Genomic DNA, 16,542 nt, shown 5'->3' with positions numbered 1-16,542 from the left:
TGAATTTATCAAAAGATTCTCTAAATAGTTTGTGTTCCTTTGTTTTAAAAGGGCTGTGTTGTTCTTTCTGCTAATTAAAGCTCTAGTGTATGAATGAAAGGAGTGAAGTCCGCACCTGGTAGCCAATAGTGATGTGAAGGGCATCGCTCGGGTATTTAAAAAGGCCACGATGACTGGACTTGCCATTCATGGACCGCTATCACCTCCGCCCCTCCCGTCGCTCTCTCCCTCTCTTCCTCTCCCTTTCCTTCTCCCTTCTATCTTCTATCTTCAGTCTTCAATCTTTTCTTGTCATTCATGGACCGCTATCACCTCCGCCCCTCCCATCGCTCTCTCCTTCTCCTTTCTATCTTCTATCTTCAGTCTTCAATCTTCTCTTGTCATTCATGACCGCTATCACCTCCGCCCCTCCCATCGCTCTCTCCCTCTCCCTTTCCTTCTCCCTGTTATCTTCTATCTTCAGTCTTCAATCTTCTCTTGTCATTCATTGACCGCTATCACCTATGCCTCTCCCTGTCCTTCCCTTCCCTTCTATTCCTGCTCTTCATGGACTGCTACTATCACCTATGTCCCTTCCATCGCTCTCGCTCTCTCCCTCTCTGAAATCAAGATGACACATGCGACTAGGCCAGCACCCGGCCACTCCAATCCATAATTTCCCCGTCTGTGGCCAGAATTTATCACCAGACGTCATGTTTACGACAGGTCTTACTGCCGTTCATCATGCCAATGGCTTTAACCTGGTTCGCGGTTTTCGTTATTTATCGGCGAGACCTCAGGCTGCGTGTTTCAGTAATCTGTCTCATCGGCCGGACCCCCGGTTTCGTTCGGTAATGATACCCGCTTAAGTGTAAATTATATTTTCCTCTCTATCTCTCTCTTTCTCCCTCTCTCCTTACCTACCTACCTACCTACCTACCTTTATCCCTCCCCCTCTATCTCTCTCCTCCCTTTATCCCTCCCCCTCTATCTCTCTCCTCCCTTTATCCCTCCCCCTCTACCTCTCTATCTCCTCCCTTTATCCCTCCCCCTCTACCTCTCTATCTCCTCCCTTTATCCCTCCCCTTCTACCTCTCTATCTCCTCCCTTTATCCCTCCCCTTCTACCTCTCTATCTCCTCCCTTTATCCCTCCCCCTTTACCTCTCTATCTCCCTTTATCCCTCCCCATCTATCTCTCTATCTCCTCCCTTTATTCCTCCCCCTCTATCTCTCTATCTCCCCCCTTTATCCCTCCCCTTCTACCTCTCTATCTCCTCCCTTTATCCCTCCCCTTCTACCTCTATCTCCTCCCTTTATTCCTCTTCTCTTCTCACTCCCCCTCTCCCCCCTCTCCCCCCTCTCCTTACACGAGCGAGTGTGGCTGCGACGGAGTGAAGGTGGCGGCGGCGAGGGCGCGGCATGACCCACATAGTCTGACCCGCCGTCGGTGTGCCCGCCGTGTATGTACCTGAGGGTTTGTTCGCCCTTTTTTCTTGCTCAACAGTCGCCCGACATGAGCACGCATTCGAAGTTCTCTTTTTTTTCTCTCTTTCTTTCTTCTTTTCTTTCTTTTGCAACTGATTTCATTGATTGATTCGTTTAATTTTGCATAATTTATTTATACACTCTGATGCTTATTACTTGCCTGGGAAAATGGGTGTGCTTTGAGGAGAGAGAGAGGGAGGGAGGGAAGGGGGGTTCAGGCAGAGACACGGGACGTGCTTACATGCCATCTATGCCAGTCCAGCTGTACTTGACCCCGACTACCCTCTCTGTCTTTCATGGCGCTGGTTCCATTCTTTGACCCTTTCTCCTCGTCGATTGCCCTACGTCTCTCTCTCTCTCTCTCTTTCGCTTTTTCTCTCTTTTTTTCCTTTTACTTTCTATACTTTATCTTCTTTTGTCATTCATGGACCCCTATCACCTATGCCTCTCCCATCTCTCTATCTCTATCTCTTTCCCTCTTTCCCCTCTTCCTCCATCGACAACCCTCTTCGTGTCTGTACACAGATTCACTCGGACTGTTGCGTGTCAAGAGGGAATGGGGGGGTCGTTGTTATGCGCGAGGTGACTGACAGTGATTGCAGTTTCCAGTTGCAGCGTGCAACGTCTAAAGAGTGAAATTGTGATGCGAGAGGAAGTCGATAGTCTTCAGGAAGGATGAGTCAGCGTTTACGGTACACAGTCAGCACACACCGTAATGATGATGATGGTGATGGTGATGCTGCGTGAGGCTTTAGTTGCTAATTGTTTCCTCTGTGTGGACTTTTTTTTTAATATGCCTTTTACTCTCATTTCTGTTTTGCTGTGTTATCATATTTTCCGCTATAGGTTTATTGGTGTGTGTCTAGAATTTGCGTTGTGCATGAGGCAGTAGCAGTGTATTCCCACTTTTCTTGTTTGTGTTTGTGTTTTTCAGCTGACTCCCATTTTTATCAGAGAATTTAACCTTACGATTTTCTCTCCCTTTCGCAGTCCCTGTCCCTGGCCAAGAAGAAGATCGTGCACTATACCACGCTGGACCCACAGAAGAGGGCCAACGCCGCGTTTCTCATCGCCGCCTATGCTGTAAGTAGACGCTAAGCAGGCTCTCTTGGCCACAAAACTCACCATCTCTCAGATTTTATACTTGAGATGCGATCTTATCACTCGTCACTATGCAAGCATCTCGCTGTTTATTTTCGATCCTTGCAAGCGGGACTTCCGCTCTTCCGAAATTTTAGTGCTTTCATGGCACCACCTCCGCATGCGCAGCTGCCTGTCGGAGTTTAATGTCCGTAGTTAATTATTTGTCTCAATCATTTTTAAAGCTAACTTTCGTAACTTGTATATAGTTATTCACCCGATTTAACATACCTTTGATAGTTGCCCTTGAGTAGTGTTGTAATCTTGCGTGTCGTGTTTACTCACACTTTTTCTAATCAGTGGTTCGTTCACATGGACGCAACACTCTGCAACGCGAGGTTTCCTGGATATGACAGCCTGGTTTACACACACACACACATGTACGTGCGCGACGCACAGCACAAACACACGTACCCTCAGTCTATCACATTCCCCTTCACATACACGTACAAATATACCCACACAGTCACATGCACCTCTCTATTTCCTCTTTCTCTTTCTCTTTCTCTTTTCCCCCTCGCCCTCCTCTTACCCTTCTTCCCTTTCGCTCATATTACCACTTCCGTCTCCTCCATTTTACTAACTTTCTCTCTTATTTTCGTTACTGATTTATTGTTCTTTATCTCTTCTCTTTTTGCGTGATATATTTGCCTTCTAAACTAAGCGAGTGCAGCCTTTTATATATGTAACTATTTCCTCTCGCTCTCTCCAACATGTTTTACTAACACGTTGCAAGGATGAATGTTTTGTTATTTCACTAAATAATGTATATATTTCTTTTAATTGCATTGTCACTGCACTTTCAACATCAGTAGCTCTGAACTGCACCTCACTTTTGTACACAGGTTGTATTGTAGGCTATGAGCTGTATATTTTCATGGTGTTTTTTAACCGGGTTTACTCTGTACTGTATTTTTTTTAGTTGCACTTGATACAACCATGGGCAATTATTTGCTGCATTTTTGTTGTCATATGCACTGCAACATGTAACCCATAGTTATGCACTATTTTTAAAACTCTTACTCTGTTTCCGTGTAGAGGGGTCTATACTCCCTATCCTGTAATATATTTTATTATAAGGCTCTTTTGTACGCCACGTGTGTTCATTACAAAAAAAAAAGAAATGCGCACCATCGTATTATTACCCTGGCTATGTGAATGTACACATTGCATCCTCTGCATCGCCGCGACTTGCCCTAACTTGGCCAACATTTCTGCGACGTCGGGCGCGATGAGGGGAGAATCTGCAGGAGAAGCAGTCTCGCCTCGACAAGAGCTTAAGGACGTTGAGATGAATCACGGTTCCCCGGGGAGAAGTGGCCCCGGGAAGAGCGGCGCGAGAGTGAAGCTGATGAAACAAAGGCTCCTTTTTGTGCAACTTCCTTTTTAAAGTCTTGATCTTTTTTTTTAAGAGTGATAAGGAAATTAGGGTCTTTCCTGTGTTTCTTCTCGTCCTGGGAATGATCTGGTTTGATTGATGTTCAGTTGACGGGGATCTTGTTGGAATCCTCCAAGGGAGGAGAAGGTTTCTTGGGCTTCCCCTTTCAGCTGCGTTTGCACGGTTGTGAAGTGCAGATGACGAGGAGGTTGAATGAGCAGTGCCGAGCCAGAAATTGATTTGAATGGCCCAGTTTGGAGATTCGGCTCAGTGGTTAAGCTGGACACATTTCCTGCTTGAGCACCGAGACCCCTGCCATTTTTAAAAGCTCAGCGTTCCTTATCTGTTATGACAGGCTGTTGTGAAGCCATTCAGTATGTGAATTTGTGTGTACATTTAACTACCGTTTTGCCATCCCTTCTTCCACGTGCAAGTCCTGAAACTCACAGGAGGATTTTGAAGGACCCAATTATGCTCAATCAGTCGATATCAAAGCCTTATCGCCGCGGCCAGTGGATGGCGTCAGCAAGCACGGCGCGAGGAGTGAGTGCCTGGGTTGTCCTGGCCAGGACTATGTTTGTTTTGGTGTCTGCGTTAATTTTGATATCTATTAAGATATCATCGATGGCGGCACAGTTTGGGAAGTCAAGAGGTTCGGTAGTATCGTTTGATGTCCATATCACAGAAATGAGAAGAGAGCGAAAAAGAATGTGGCGCCTTACAGCCCGAATCCCTTTTGGTCGTGGTGCTGCGATGACGCGTGGGCGTTCGGCGCGAGAGGTCCCAAAGGCGGACGAGTGCGATAATGGCCGAGCGTTAACGTCCTTTTTCATTACCAGTGCAGTGTCTGTGCTGCCTCTTTTTCCGCGATTCAGCCGTGGGCTTTGATGGCCAATGGAAAACGATCCCCGCGGAAAGGAAGTGGGGCCGAGTGGAGACTTGTTTTGCGCTTTTAACTCTGGGATTTTTCTTATCGGACTATTGATAGGCCTAGCCCAATTTTTATGGTCCGGTGGAGTCTTTCGCTCGTCATGCTTCGCCTAGTGTTGAGATTTGTTATCGAGATTGAATATACCGTAGAACCACTATACTGTAAGCTAGGATGTTGAGTTGAAGGCCGTAGGGCGGAGGGCGTTCCCTTAGCTGCCTTTCGCATAACGTCATGGCATAATGTGTTTAGCAGGAGGGTGTTTTTGGCTCTTCGTTTCCCTCACGCTAATATGGGCATTGATGCTGAAGTATACGCCTTGCCTACGTGTTCAACGGATGTGAAAGTAACGTTAAGGGACGGCCCTGGTGGTGAGAGGGGTAGCACGAGCGCCCCATGTAGACCTCGGTGAATGGTGGCGTACCCGGCGCGTAGAGTCATTGACCCCGGGGTGGTGCCTAGACCCCCTCCTCCCTGCTTGGCCAGCTTAGATTGGTTGTCAACATTCCTTATGTGTAGTGTGTTTTATATATATATATATGTGTGTGTGTGTATATATATATATATATATATATATATATATATATATATACATATATATATTAATATTATATATATATATGTATATATAATATATATATATACATATATATAATACATACATAATAATATATATTATATATATATATATATATTATATATATATATATATATAATATACATATATATATTATATATACATATATATGTATATATACATATATATATATTATATATATACATATATAATATATATATATATATATATATATATATATATATATAATATATATATATAATGTGTGTGTTATGTATATATATATATACATATATATATACATATATACATATATATATATATATACATATATACATATACATATATATATATACATATATATATATATATATACATATATATATATATATATATATATATATATATATATATATATATATATATATATATATATATATATATATATAGGCAGGTAAGTAGGTAGATGTTTTTGTTTGTTTGTTCACGTACACATACCATCTGCAGGATTTTATATCAGTAAAATGGTATGGGTTCTATTAGGTGATGATGGTATGGCTGTAATTCCACCCAAACGGCATTGTTTGCGGTGCCAGAGTGGTATCATGTTTCGGCCCGGCTCACCTTGCAGCGCTAAACAGTCCCTTGTATTAGAGTAATGGCTCTTCGCATTCTTTTTGTTTTTACGCGCAATTACCGCAGTTGAAGCCAATCAGAGGGAAATGACCCTAGCTGCAACGTCTGCCTCTTTCCTATCATTAGTATTTGGGACAAACCATACTCTTTTTAACTGTCGGTCGCTCTTTCTCATTGAACTATCTGACAATATTTTTCTCGATTGGATATTTATCAATCTCTCTCATTTACCTGTCAGTCAATCTCTTTCTCAAGCCCCAGGCTTGCGCTCTGAGCTTTTATTTCGTTTCATTCTCCCCGCTTACGTTCCCCGGGGAAATCTCTGTCCCTCTTCTTATTGAGCGTAATGCAAACGCTTACAATTTAAAACTGTTGATTGTGTTAGCAGAGTTTAATTTGAGATATGACGTTGTCGCGTGTGCATTTTTTATGAGGGAGACGACCGTACGGGAATAGAGGCAGTTGCCAGAGGCAGAGCGAGCAGCCCTGAGTACAATTGTTCTGCATGGCTATCAAAGTGGCGATAACGTAGGAGAGCGGGGGCTTTGACCTACATTACACTTTCAGTGAGTTGCAAGTGTATTGAACCGGGAACTGTTTACGGTCTCTCGGTGCCCCTTGCATGTATGTTGCGAGTAAGTGGCGGGTCGACGACGGAGTTATCGAGCTCCGTAGAGGGATAGTACGCCGCCTCTACTCTGTCGTTATTCCATCGATTGACACAGTTTGCCTCTCCTGGAATGCTGCTGTTGTTTTTCCCGGCTCCTTTATACTACTTGCTGCGCATATACGGTTGAGTGTGCAGTCATGGGGCCTCGTTTAGCTTTGCTTGGATTTGAATCGCAGATTTGTTTATTTATATGATTGGATAACGATCATGTACTGTGACCCTTACATGCAGGTCGACGGGACTTATTTAGCGGTAATACTTGCCGCGATTTCCCTCCCTATCGACCTCTCATCCCTCCTCTACCTGCCTGATGCAAAAGGGACGAGTGGGGAATAAAGAAGAGAGAGGGGGATGGAGCGTCGCGGCGGTCGACTGACTGCATGGGAAAGATAGTGCCGCCGTGATTGCGAGGGGGTCAGCGCCGCGCACCTGTGCTTGCCGGAATTTTCCATTGATCCCAGGACGCAGCGCTTCTTGCAGGCAGGGAGGGAAGTGGGCTGCACACGTAGGCCAAAGGGGGTGGAACCAGTGACCCACGATTGAGGGAAAGCAAGCGCTGCCCGGCTCTGGTGCCAGTCTGAGATTCATATACAGAGAGGGGAGCCACTCAGAAATGCGCAGTATGCACCGTGTTAAATGGGAAGGAATCCTCGTAAGAAAGGACAATCTCGCTCAATTTTCTAGAGTTCCAGATCAGATCATGCTGTAGGTTATTTTTAGACAAATGACACTTTTGTAAAGCACTTATTGCATAAAATATCCACGGTATCCCAGATCAGATTTTTTTCTTTGTAGTAACCTCCCGTTGCTGGGCACCTTTTATGTAACTACCCTAGAGTTAACGAGGCGCGTTACAAATGCTGAGTCACCGCTCAACAAACACTGATGTGTGTTCCCACCCACAAACATCCGAGAGCGACACAGCATTATCCTTCAGACTAGATCAACCTGTATGTGTATGTGTGTTTAAGAAATTTATGTTTGAGCTCTATTCAAGTTCGTAAGTCCGTTTTTACGCAGGTGTCGTGGACCAATTGGCAAGGGCGGTTTGGACTTGTAGGCTGACGTGAACACACCTTGTCCGGCTCGCCTCTCGCACGTGTCGGCGAGTCGCTGCCCACACGCTGCAACCAAACACTCAGCTCTCGCGCACATCATTTAGTATCATGTTCTTTGTGTTTAGTGCCGTTTGCAGACTTCGAAAAAAAGGTAAATCCGAGGAGGAGGTAACGTGACATGACTACCATTACGTGATGACGCAACACAGAGCAATGTGATTCACTCGCCTCGTTAATTCCCATCATTCTCTCCGCGTTGTGTCGGTTGTGCAGCAGATGTGCATAAGGAGATTCGATGAGGTTACCGAGTGTCACCGGTAGTGCCTCGGTGCCCGTGATGGAAGCCAGCAGCAGTAGGCGGGGCAGAGAGGGATGGATGGCGGGGCGGGGCGGGGTGGCATCGGGGCTCATGTGTCAAATCTCGAGTCGGCCGCAAGGGGATGGCGTGTCGGACTCCTCTGCCCTGAAATGGACCCAGGTTTACCTCGGCATTCCAAGGTCACCCGGCGCTATGCAGTCTCGTAGGTCGCGTCGTATTGCATCGGGTAACAAAGCATCAAGCTCAAAGGGGGGAAATTCGATGAGGTGCTCTGCTGTAACGGAAGAACAATGGAATGTTTGTTGTGGTTATCGGTTAATGGATTCGTTTGATTCCGGTTATTATCCCGGGGGTTAATAAAGACAGCGGGTCATCTCGCAACTGCGTGCGAGGTAAACGACTGCCAATTTTCAATAGTTAGACCAAAAGTGCCGTGCACAACGCCAGCGGCCAAACAACGAATAAACGAATATCGAGGGACGCTGGAGAGAAAACAGCGCAGGGAACCGAAAAACGGCTTTATGGCAGTTGAATGATGGCCTTTGTATTAGCGATGGCAGATTGTGGATCGTGGTGAGAAGTGGTGCTCTGCGTTATGGGGACGCGAGGACCTTTCTGCATACATCCGTGATGATCTCCATTGTGTTGAGATTGTCTACACCCACAATACTCACTGCACGCTCGCCGGGAGGGGGAGGGGGCTTTCTGCTCGCCATTGAATATCCTAAAATAACCCATTGTGAGGATAATTGCTGCATACGCTATAGGGGTGGGGAAAGGGGCCAAGTGCAACCTCCACGTGAGTGTCGTCCAAGGGGGGAGCTATTAGGAGATGTGGCCTCTTGTTTTTCGTGATCAGTAGTTCTACCGTTGCGTCATATTTCACGTCCCCCTTTCTTCAGAGATTTTCCTATTATGCAGATATTTATTACGTGCAAGGCAGTGTGGAATTCCTTCCGTTCGGGTACAAGGGGCACTTAGACCCTGTACCCCGGCGCGCGCAGTGTCTGTGAGTGCCGTGAGGTGTTTCTCGCGTTTTTGTTGCAGGGTTTGGATTCAAGGTCTAAAGCAGGATATGGGCAGTGTTGCAACTTCTGTTGAATTTGAATATCGGCGCTAAAACTCTTTTGGTTGAGGCTACCTCTAAGTCGGAGGGCTTGTCCAGCACCCCCGTGAGGCCTTACAGGTGCGGAATAGTTTGTGTCTGATATTTACACGCTTGTTTCTACAGTAAACCAAGAGCTTCCTCTGTTTGTTTATTTTTTCACACGTGCCTGAACCATACTTTGAAACGTCGGCTTAAGGGATTATGTCGCAGGCATCCAATGTTCAGCCCTACCTACATATGAGGCTCTGCACAGCAGAAATGTGTAGGTGATAAAACCATGTTGGTTTCGGATCCTGAATGCTTCTCGATGTTCCGATGTTTTTTATTGCTGCCGTTTGGCTTTTTGTAGCTTGGTAATTGTAATTCTCGACTTGGAAGCATTTATGCAGGTTGGACTTCCAGGTAACAACAACTAAAGTATAGGGTTCGTTATATTTGTCAAAGAAGTCGTAGCGGAAATGCGATAAAATCGTGGGCCCCGTGTGCTGGTGTGTTTGTGACCTTGGCCTTGACTCGCTCCCTCTCCCTCCCTCCCTCCCTCCCTTCCCGAGTGTGCAGATGGAGGGATGGGCAAGGGAGTTTGGGGCCTGTAGAAGGATACGTTTTGATGCATCATGTTCATTTGAATTGCTAGAGAGAGGATGTTTGCAAGCGGTTTGGTTTCGTCATTCCTTTCCCTACAACTGCCGAGGATTCACTTGAGAGGCTGTTGTGTCCTTTGTGATCCTTGCACTGTATAGCGTTTTAGAATCTTTGCATGTCAGCTATATGGAAGTTTCTTGGGTTCTAGATATGCATGATGTCGTTCCTTACAAATTATAACCAAGTACAGTGTGCTGTTATGCTGTATAGCGTCATTTGCCTGAAAAAAAAAACAAGTAGACATTCGTATTTAGATATACGATTAGATATTCTAGGAAATGCACGTTTTTTTCCTATTCTCTAGTAAAGACTCGTATTTCTAGATAAGATCATCTGTGTATCTTATCTAGTCTGCGATCTTTAGTTTCAACGAAGCCAAAAAGGAGGATATGTGCTGGCCAGGAATGTGTATGATCCTAATAGGACGGGATGTGACACCTCTTTGTAACGTAGGGCATGTCTGGATATATCCACAGTGGCTTTGTAATAGCTCAAGATTTTCCGGAATTCGTGTTGCCTTTGTTATTGTAGTTGATGACGTAAACGAAGACTAAAACAACAATAACAGACCTCCGGAAACTGTTGTAATTTCATTATTTAATCCGTCCTCGTGGCGCATGCCTTTTCGGAGGACCCGTGCCGGTGACGCACTGCAGACGGAGAGTTACTTTACATGTTTTGCATTAACTTTGCATGCGCTTATTAATGTAAAGATGGCGTGTAAAGTGAATATTTTATCTGTGCTTCTTTTCTGCTTGCGCGACTTGCTTTGCTTGTGGTCGGTGATACTGATCCTATATCTACGTTTTATCATATCACACTTTGTAAATAACAAGGAAACAAGAACATATATGTAAATTGACCAGTGACCAATAATTAAACGAGTTACATTTTTTGCCTCTCCCTCCCCTGCCTATTTTTTTATTATTGGCTACGCAGGATAATTGCCTTGGCGATGTTCCAGGTGACTCATGAACGCTGACTAAGCTCGACCCTGGATTCCAGGCTCTCATCCAGTGCCCGAATGTCTGCCTTTGGCTTATATTATCATTGATTTGTTTGGAGTATTACTTTCGTTTTATGGGAATGTCGTTTGTCGTGGGATGCCATTGCAGTTTTGTGAAGCCTTTGTTATTGTGCAAGAATGTTTCGTAAAAATACCAAAATAGAACATGCATGTAAGTAGGTGCGTTTGTATGTTTCCCGAATACAAATCTCAACTCTTCCAAATATTAATCACGTTCGCCCTTTTCTTTCCAGATCATTTACCTAAAAAAGACCCCCGAGGAGGCGTACAAGCCACTGGTAGGCGGAAACAGCCCGCAGTTCTGCCCCTTCCGAGATGCCGCGTATGGGATGTCGACCTACCATCTCACGCTGCTCGACTGTCTGCATGCAACCGACAAGGCCTTCAAATTGGGCTTCTTTAACTTTGATGACTTTGATGTCGACGAGTATGAGTATTACGAGGTAAGATTCACTTCTTGCATTTCTGTTGTTTTCGTTTCTAAGGGGTTTCAATACTTTTCTTGAAACTATTATGTTAGTTGTTGAATATGGTTTCAGTTTTGCACAGCTGCACGTTGATGGATCATGTTTTCTCACAAAGACCTGTTTTGCTTTTCATCTCACAGAAAGTGCAGAATGGCGACTTCAACTGGATCATGCCAGGTAAATACCTGGCTTTCTGCGGTCCGCATGCTGAAAGCAAGATCAAGAATGGCTACACGCTCCATTCTCCAGAGACTTACTTCAGCTATTTCCGCAAGCATAATGTGACCACCATCGTCCGACTCAACAAAAAGATTTATGACGCTTCGCGGTTCAAGAATGCAGGCTTTGAACATTACGATATGTACTTTATTGATGGATCGTGTCCTTCAGATGAAATCATGAGGGAATTCTTGCGTGTCAGTGAAAATACTGATGGAGCTCTTGCTGTACACTGCAAAGGTAAATGTCCATATTCTGTAATTTTGTGCTTTAAAATGAGAGTTTTTTTTTATGAAGACAAGTTTGTGTGCGTGTTTACATAGTTGTTTGCGTGGAACTGTGTATTAATCTTTACTATGTTTTTCAGCTGGCTTAGGGCGTACAGGATCCCTCATTGGTTGCTACATGATGAAGCACTTCAGATTCACAGCAGCAGAGTGTATTGCCTGGTTACGTATCTGCAGGCCAGGCTCCATTATTGGGGGACAGCAACAATGGCTCACTTCGTAAGTTTATCATGAAGGCTTGGTCATTTTGTATATATTGTCGTTCTTAGACTTTGTAATGTTTGGGATTGAAAGGCGTATTGAGATTTTTTTTCTGTTTTACATAGTTTCCAATCTAATCTGCTTGTAAAACTACCCACAGGAAACAGTCTTCACTGTGGCTAGAAGGAGACATTTTCAGAGCACGCAACAAAAATCAAAATCTCAACAAGAAATTTGAGTTTGGAATTTATAGCATTGCTTGGAGGGACCACTTGGCCAACATGCGGAACAACCAGAACAAAAACAACTGCAAGAACGATAATAAAAAGAAGCTGGTATGTTACATGTATAGTTTCCCTCCTAAGTCATTGCCTTCAAAAGCATTAAGGTTAATTTTGCTGCAGAAGTAGCCTGTTTCATTTCTTTTTTATTCTTTTTTCTTATGTCTTACTCCATTGATTATTTTAATGCTAGTATACAAGTTTGCAATTGTATGTGCTATACAATATATAATAGATAAGAGAATATTTAAGTTAGAGCATTTTGATTTGTCCTTCACCATTTTATTTTTGTTAACAGCTCAATGGAAATACATCAGAGGAAGATGTTGATCGAGAGGAAAACGTCCAAGTAGTGCTAAGTGGTGTTGACTTGTTGAAGTTAGATGACCAAACTTCACAAACAGATAATCATGACAAGTACATAGAGGTGAGGAAAATTATGTGGTATTTGAGTTTTCAAGTAATGTCATTTATTTCAATCATATACAGAGTTTTTCATTTTTGATTCTTTATAGTATAATTATTCCCATAAGTGTGTTGCAAAGTAGCGTACAGGCTTTTATTTTATAGATTATATTTTATATGAGGAGTTTCCTTGTAAGTAGACAGTTGTTATCTTTGGCTTCTGTTTATATAACTGTAACTTCACATGAAACCAACTATTTCCTCAAGACATACAAATGATTCTGAAAAATCATTAAATATTACAAAGATCATTTACCAGTGTATTTCACATAAAGTCATAAACATATCATTAATAAAGTGCCAATCCTTCCAGGATGTTGCAAACAGCAATGCAGACAGTAAAGATTCCGAGACACGACTGATAAATGGGCTTTCACAAGGCGATCGCCTGAACCAGCTGAAAGCTTCACGAACTCATGCCCGTTCTGCCACAACTGGACGAGTACAGTGAGTAGATCCAATTCTCAGTGTTCCTTCTTTTTAAGATCAGTGTAGGCAGATATGTAAAATCACGTATGGATGGAGTTGTTTGAAACTGCGTTTGTATATGTGATTTATTCATAAGTTTAGAGTAATTTCACCCAATAGATTCAGAGCAGAAATGTTGAAATGCACTTGGTAACAGTTTCTACAGAAATTCTGAAGAGTATTGTCATTATGTCCCTTAAGCATGACCCAAGTATTGCATGGACAGTACAAAGAGTCGTAGTTGTTGTTCCCCAAATCTCTCAGTATTATAAAGTAGTATAGACACTATTTCAGATTCTTTCACACTCCTACGATTAAGAAAAAAGTGTATATGGTATGGATTCTCTGACTGAAATGTCTAAATGCAGTGATTGGATGTGTCAGCATCTTATGGTAGGGCTGTGTAAAATGAGGAAAAGACTAGTTTTTGTACCTGCATATGTTTTTTAGGATAGGAAAATGTGCTTTTACAATTAGTGTAGCAACAAATGTTGTTACAGCCTTGAGGACAAAGCTCACGTGCGTACCAAGTCCACGCCCCTCGGGAGTGGAGGCAGTGGTAGTGGTGGTGGTGGGCGAGAGGCTGTGCTGTCTCCACTGAAAGCTGGCAAGGTCTCCACCATTACTACAGCCTACAGAGACACTGCTCGTAGGCCTATACGTTCCACTACCACAGCCACAAGCAAGAGGTGAGGAATTATTTAACGGTTTAGGGAATAGGGGAATAAAACTTGCAGTTTGAAACATGCTGTTTAACATTTGGTGAATTAATTATGAGATGTTTATGTGATGACTATATTAATACGTTAACATCCTATTTGCTTCTAACTATTCTCTATTATATGATCAGTAAATTAACTGGTGAAAGTGACTACTCTAAGAAATGGGTATGGGGAAAGAATGCATTTTAACTTTCTGACTAATATTCATAGTAACCATTTGTAGCATGTGTTTTATAGATAGGTATTTAGTATGATAATAATACTTTAACACTATCTACTTTTAGTACATGGAATTAGTTAGCTTTCATATTGAAAGAAGAAAACAGAAAAAACTGCATCAGCATTTTTACAGGTGTTAATACTCAGTCTCATTTGCACCTGAGGTGTTTGGATACAGGAAATCAAAGCATAGATCATATAATCTTTCTAGGTGTGCTGTGAGCTTAGATTTTTCTATGTTAACTTTAAAGTGCATGATATTTCCAGTCAAGAGGAACATAGTCTTTGTATATTCTTGCAGTTTCTAGGTTCTTTGAAGAAATAGATAATGGTACTGTTTGAAATCTGTCCTCTATATCCAAAACATTTACTCCCTATTTTTTCACCTTCACGCAAGACATGCATGGCTATTGGGATCGGTGTATCGGGGATCAGCTCATCGTGGGAACAAGGCCCTGGGGATGTCACGATCCCCGGGTCCTCCTTCTGTCTCACAGCCCCTAACACGGGCCCTGATTTCATCTTCCATGGCTCCACCAGAGACTCCACATGGTCCTGGTGGGGGCTCTGCATCTCAGACTTCAGCAAGAAAGATGCACCTGAGCAGTACCAGCGGGTCCTCTAGTCTTTCCAAATCCTCCTTTCACGTTACTCTTTCTTCTCAGTCTAAAGCCCCTTGTCTGTCCTCTCTTTCATCCTATTCTTCATCCTCAACCAATGACAATCCGGTTGCCAGAACTAGTGAGGTGAACAATGTTGTGGCTGGAGTGTCATCTTCGAGTGCTGTGGACAATGGAAACGTTGGGGAAAGTCAACAGTTTAATAATAACAACTCTGAACAAGAGGGAGATAGTGGAGGCTGCAGCTTGAGAGAGGATGAGAGAAGTCGGACATCCAATTTGGGAAACCGTTCACACCTTTCACCTGTCATTCACAGCAAACTCCCAGTCTATCGCGTAGTAAAGGGGATAACAAATAGTAATCAACTTTTTCACTACCGTTTCTCTCCTGTGTAAGTTAGATGTCTAGTGAATAGTGATTTTTTGTTTAACTTTTTGTTCATTTTTTTGCATATTTTTTTGCATGAATGTTTTTCTTTCAGATTTTTTTTCAATTAATTTTTCTCCTACTTCCTTTTTTCCCTTACTTATTTTTAATTCTTCAGTTTTTTTCTTTTAATTTCTTTTTGACATACAAGATTTTATGCTGCTCCAAGCTTGCAGGTTCTTCTTGCATAGAAAATTTAATTTTCTTCTGTTTTCTTTGATGCATGATTATATCCTTTTATTTTCTATTTCAGTGTGTAATTGTTTTTTACCCATGAACATGCAGATACATGTTTAAATATACACATGATTAGTAGTGTGCACATATTTTGAAAGAATAGTAAAGTACATGTTATATAATCTACACAAATTTTGAAAGTAAAGTCCCCCCCTCAAATATACTTTTCTTTGGTTGGTTAGAAGTGTAATTCATGATTGTTTAAATATTTTATTAACAAGGAGTTGATAGAATAGTGGTGTTTAATATTATTTCTTAGCATAATTTTGATTCATTGTCCTGTGAGTAAATAATGAAGAAAATACATATGTAAAATTAAATTCCCCCAAAATATTCCCTCTTAAACACCTGAACACAAACCAGTTCTGTTGACAAATATATATATATATTATTTATGTGAGCACTAATGTCAAATGTTGCTACAGAGGCAGTGCTTAGAATGCACTTGGTTTGTGCATGCAGACCAATTCAGGCTGTGTAAAATTAAAAGCATTAGCAATGTCACAGGTACAGCTGTTTAATCATTGTAACAGATGGGAAATTACCATATTTGATTGTATGGACTGTTTGTATTAAGAATAATGAATGCAAATATGTTTGCATGCAATACATACATGCATACATATTTTTTTTATATATCTTGCTTTTAAAAATGTTAATTTATTCTGCTTGAGGCAAGCTTGATATTACATTTCAGAGAGCAGGGGGTAGATTTGAATTTTTTGCTAGACACTGTAGATATTCTACTTAAGGTAAAAATGATTTATTATTATTATTATTGTTGTTACTAAAAAACAATACTGCTTGTTTGACTTTAGGTACAAGTGATAGGAAAGGTGGGGCTGAGGATAGCTTGCTGGATGAGAATACATAAAGGTAAATAATAAAGAAATTAGGATGGACTTGTCTGTTGGGTTAATAGCTATACCTGATAAAATGTGTTGGGAATCAGTCACTTGCCAATAATATGTGCAAAAAATG

General features: G+C 42.3%; 1 protein-coding gene across 2 annotated transcripts in view; it reads left to right on the top strand.

The window, feature by feature from the left end:
- Positions 1–16,542, top strand: part of Cdc14 (cell division cycle protein 14) — a 76,916-nt gene that overhangs the window by 55,864 nt on the left and 4,510 nt on the right. Inside the window, exons 3-12 of one of the 2 annotated variants that reach the window (XM_086541890.1) lie at positions 2,456–2,548; positions 11,182–11,391; positions 11,556–11,874; positions 12,002–12,140; positions 12,283–12,457; positions 12,702–12,830; positions 13,182–13,315; positions 13,837–14,025; positions 14,675–15,289; positions 16,380–16,437. In XM_086541890.1, coding sequence (XP_086398016.1) covers positions 2,456–2,548; positions 11,182–11,391; positions 11,556–11,874; positions 12,002–12,140; positions 12,283–12,457; positions 12,702–12,830; positions 13,182–13,315; positions 13,837–14,025; positions 14,675–15,289; positions 16,380–16,389 — 2,013 coding nt within the window. In that variant the 3' untranslated portion in view covers positions 16,390–16,437. The remainder of the gene's footprint in view (positions 1–2,455; positions 2,549–11,181; positions 11,392–11,555; positions 11,875–12,001; positions 12,141–12,282; positions 12,458–12,701; positions 12,831–13,181; positions 13,316–13,836; positions 14,026–14,674; positions 15,290–16,379; positions 16,438–16,542) is intronic. The other variant, XM_086541889.1, reaches the window with a different exon arrangement.

This window comes from Penaeus japonicus, unplaced genomic scaffold (genome assembly GCF_977035675.1).
Source record: "Penaeus japonicus unplaced genomic scaffold, GWHDUDI00000001_assembly GWHDUDI00000011, whole genome shotgun sequence".
Classification (NCBI taxonomy): domain Eukaryota; kingdom Metazoa; phylum Arthropoda; class Malacostraca; order Decapoda; family Penaeidae; genus Penaeus; species Penaeus japonicus.
This window is presented reverse-complemented; position numbering and strand designations above follow the sequence as displayed.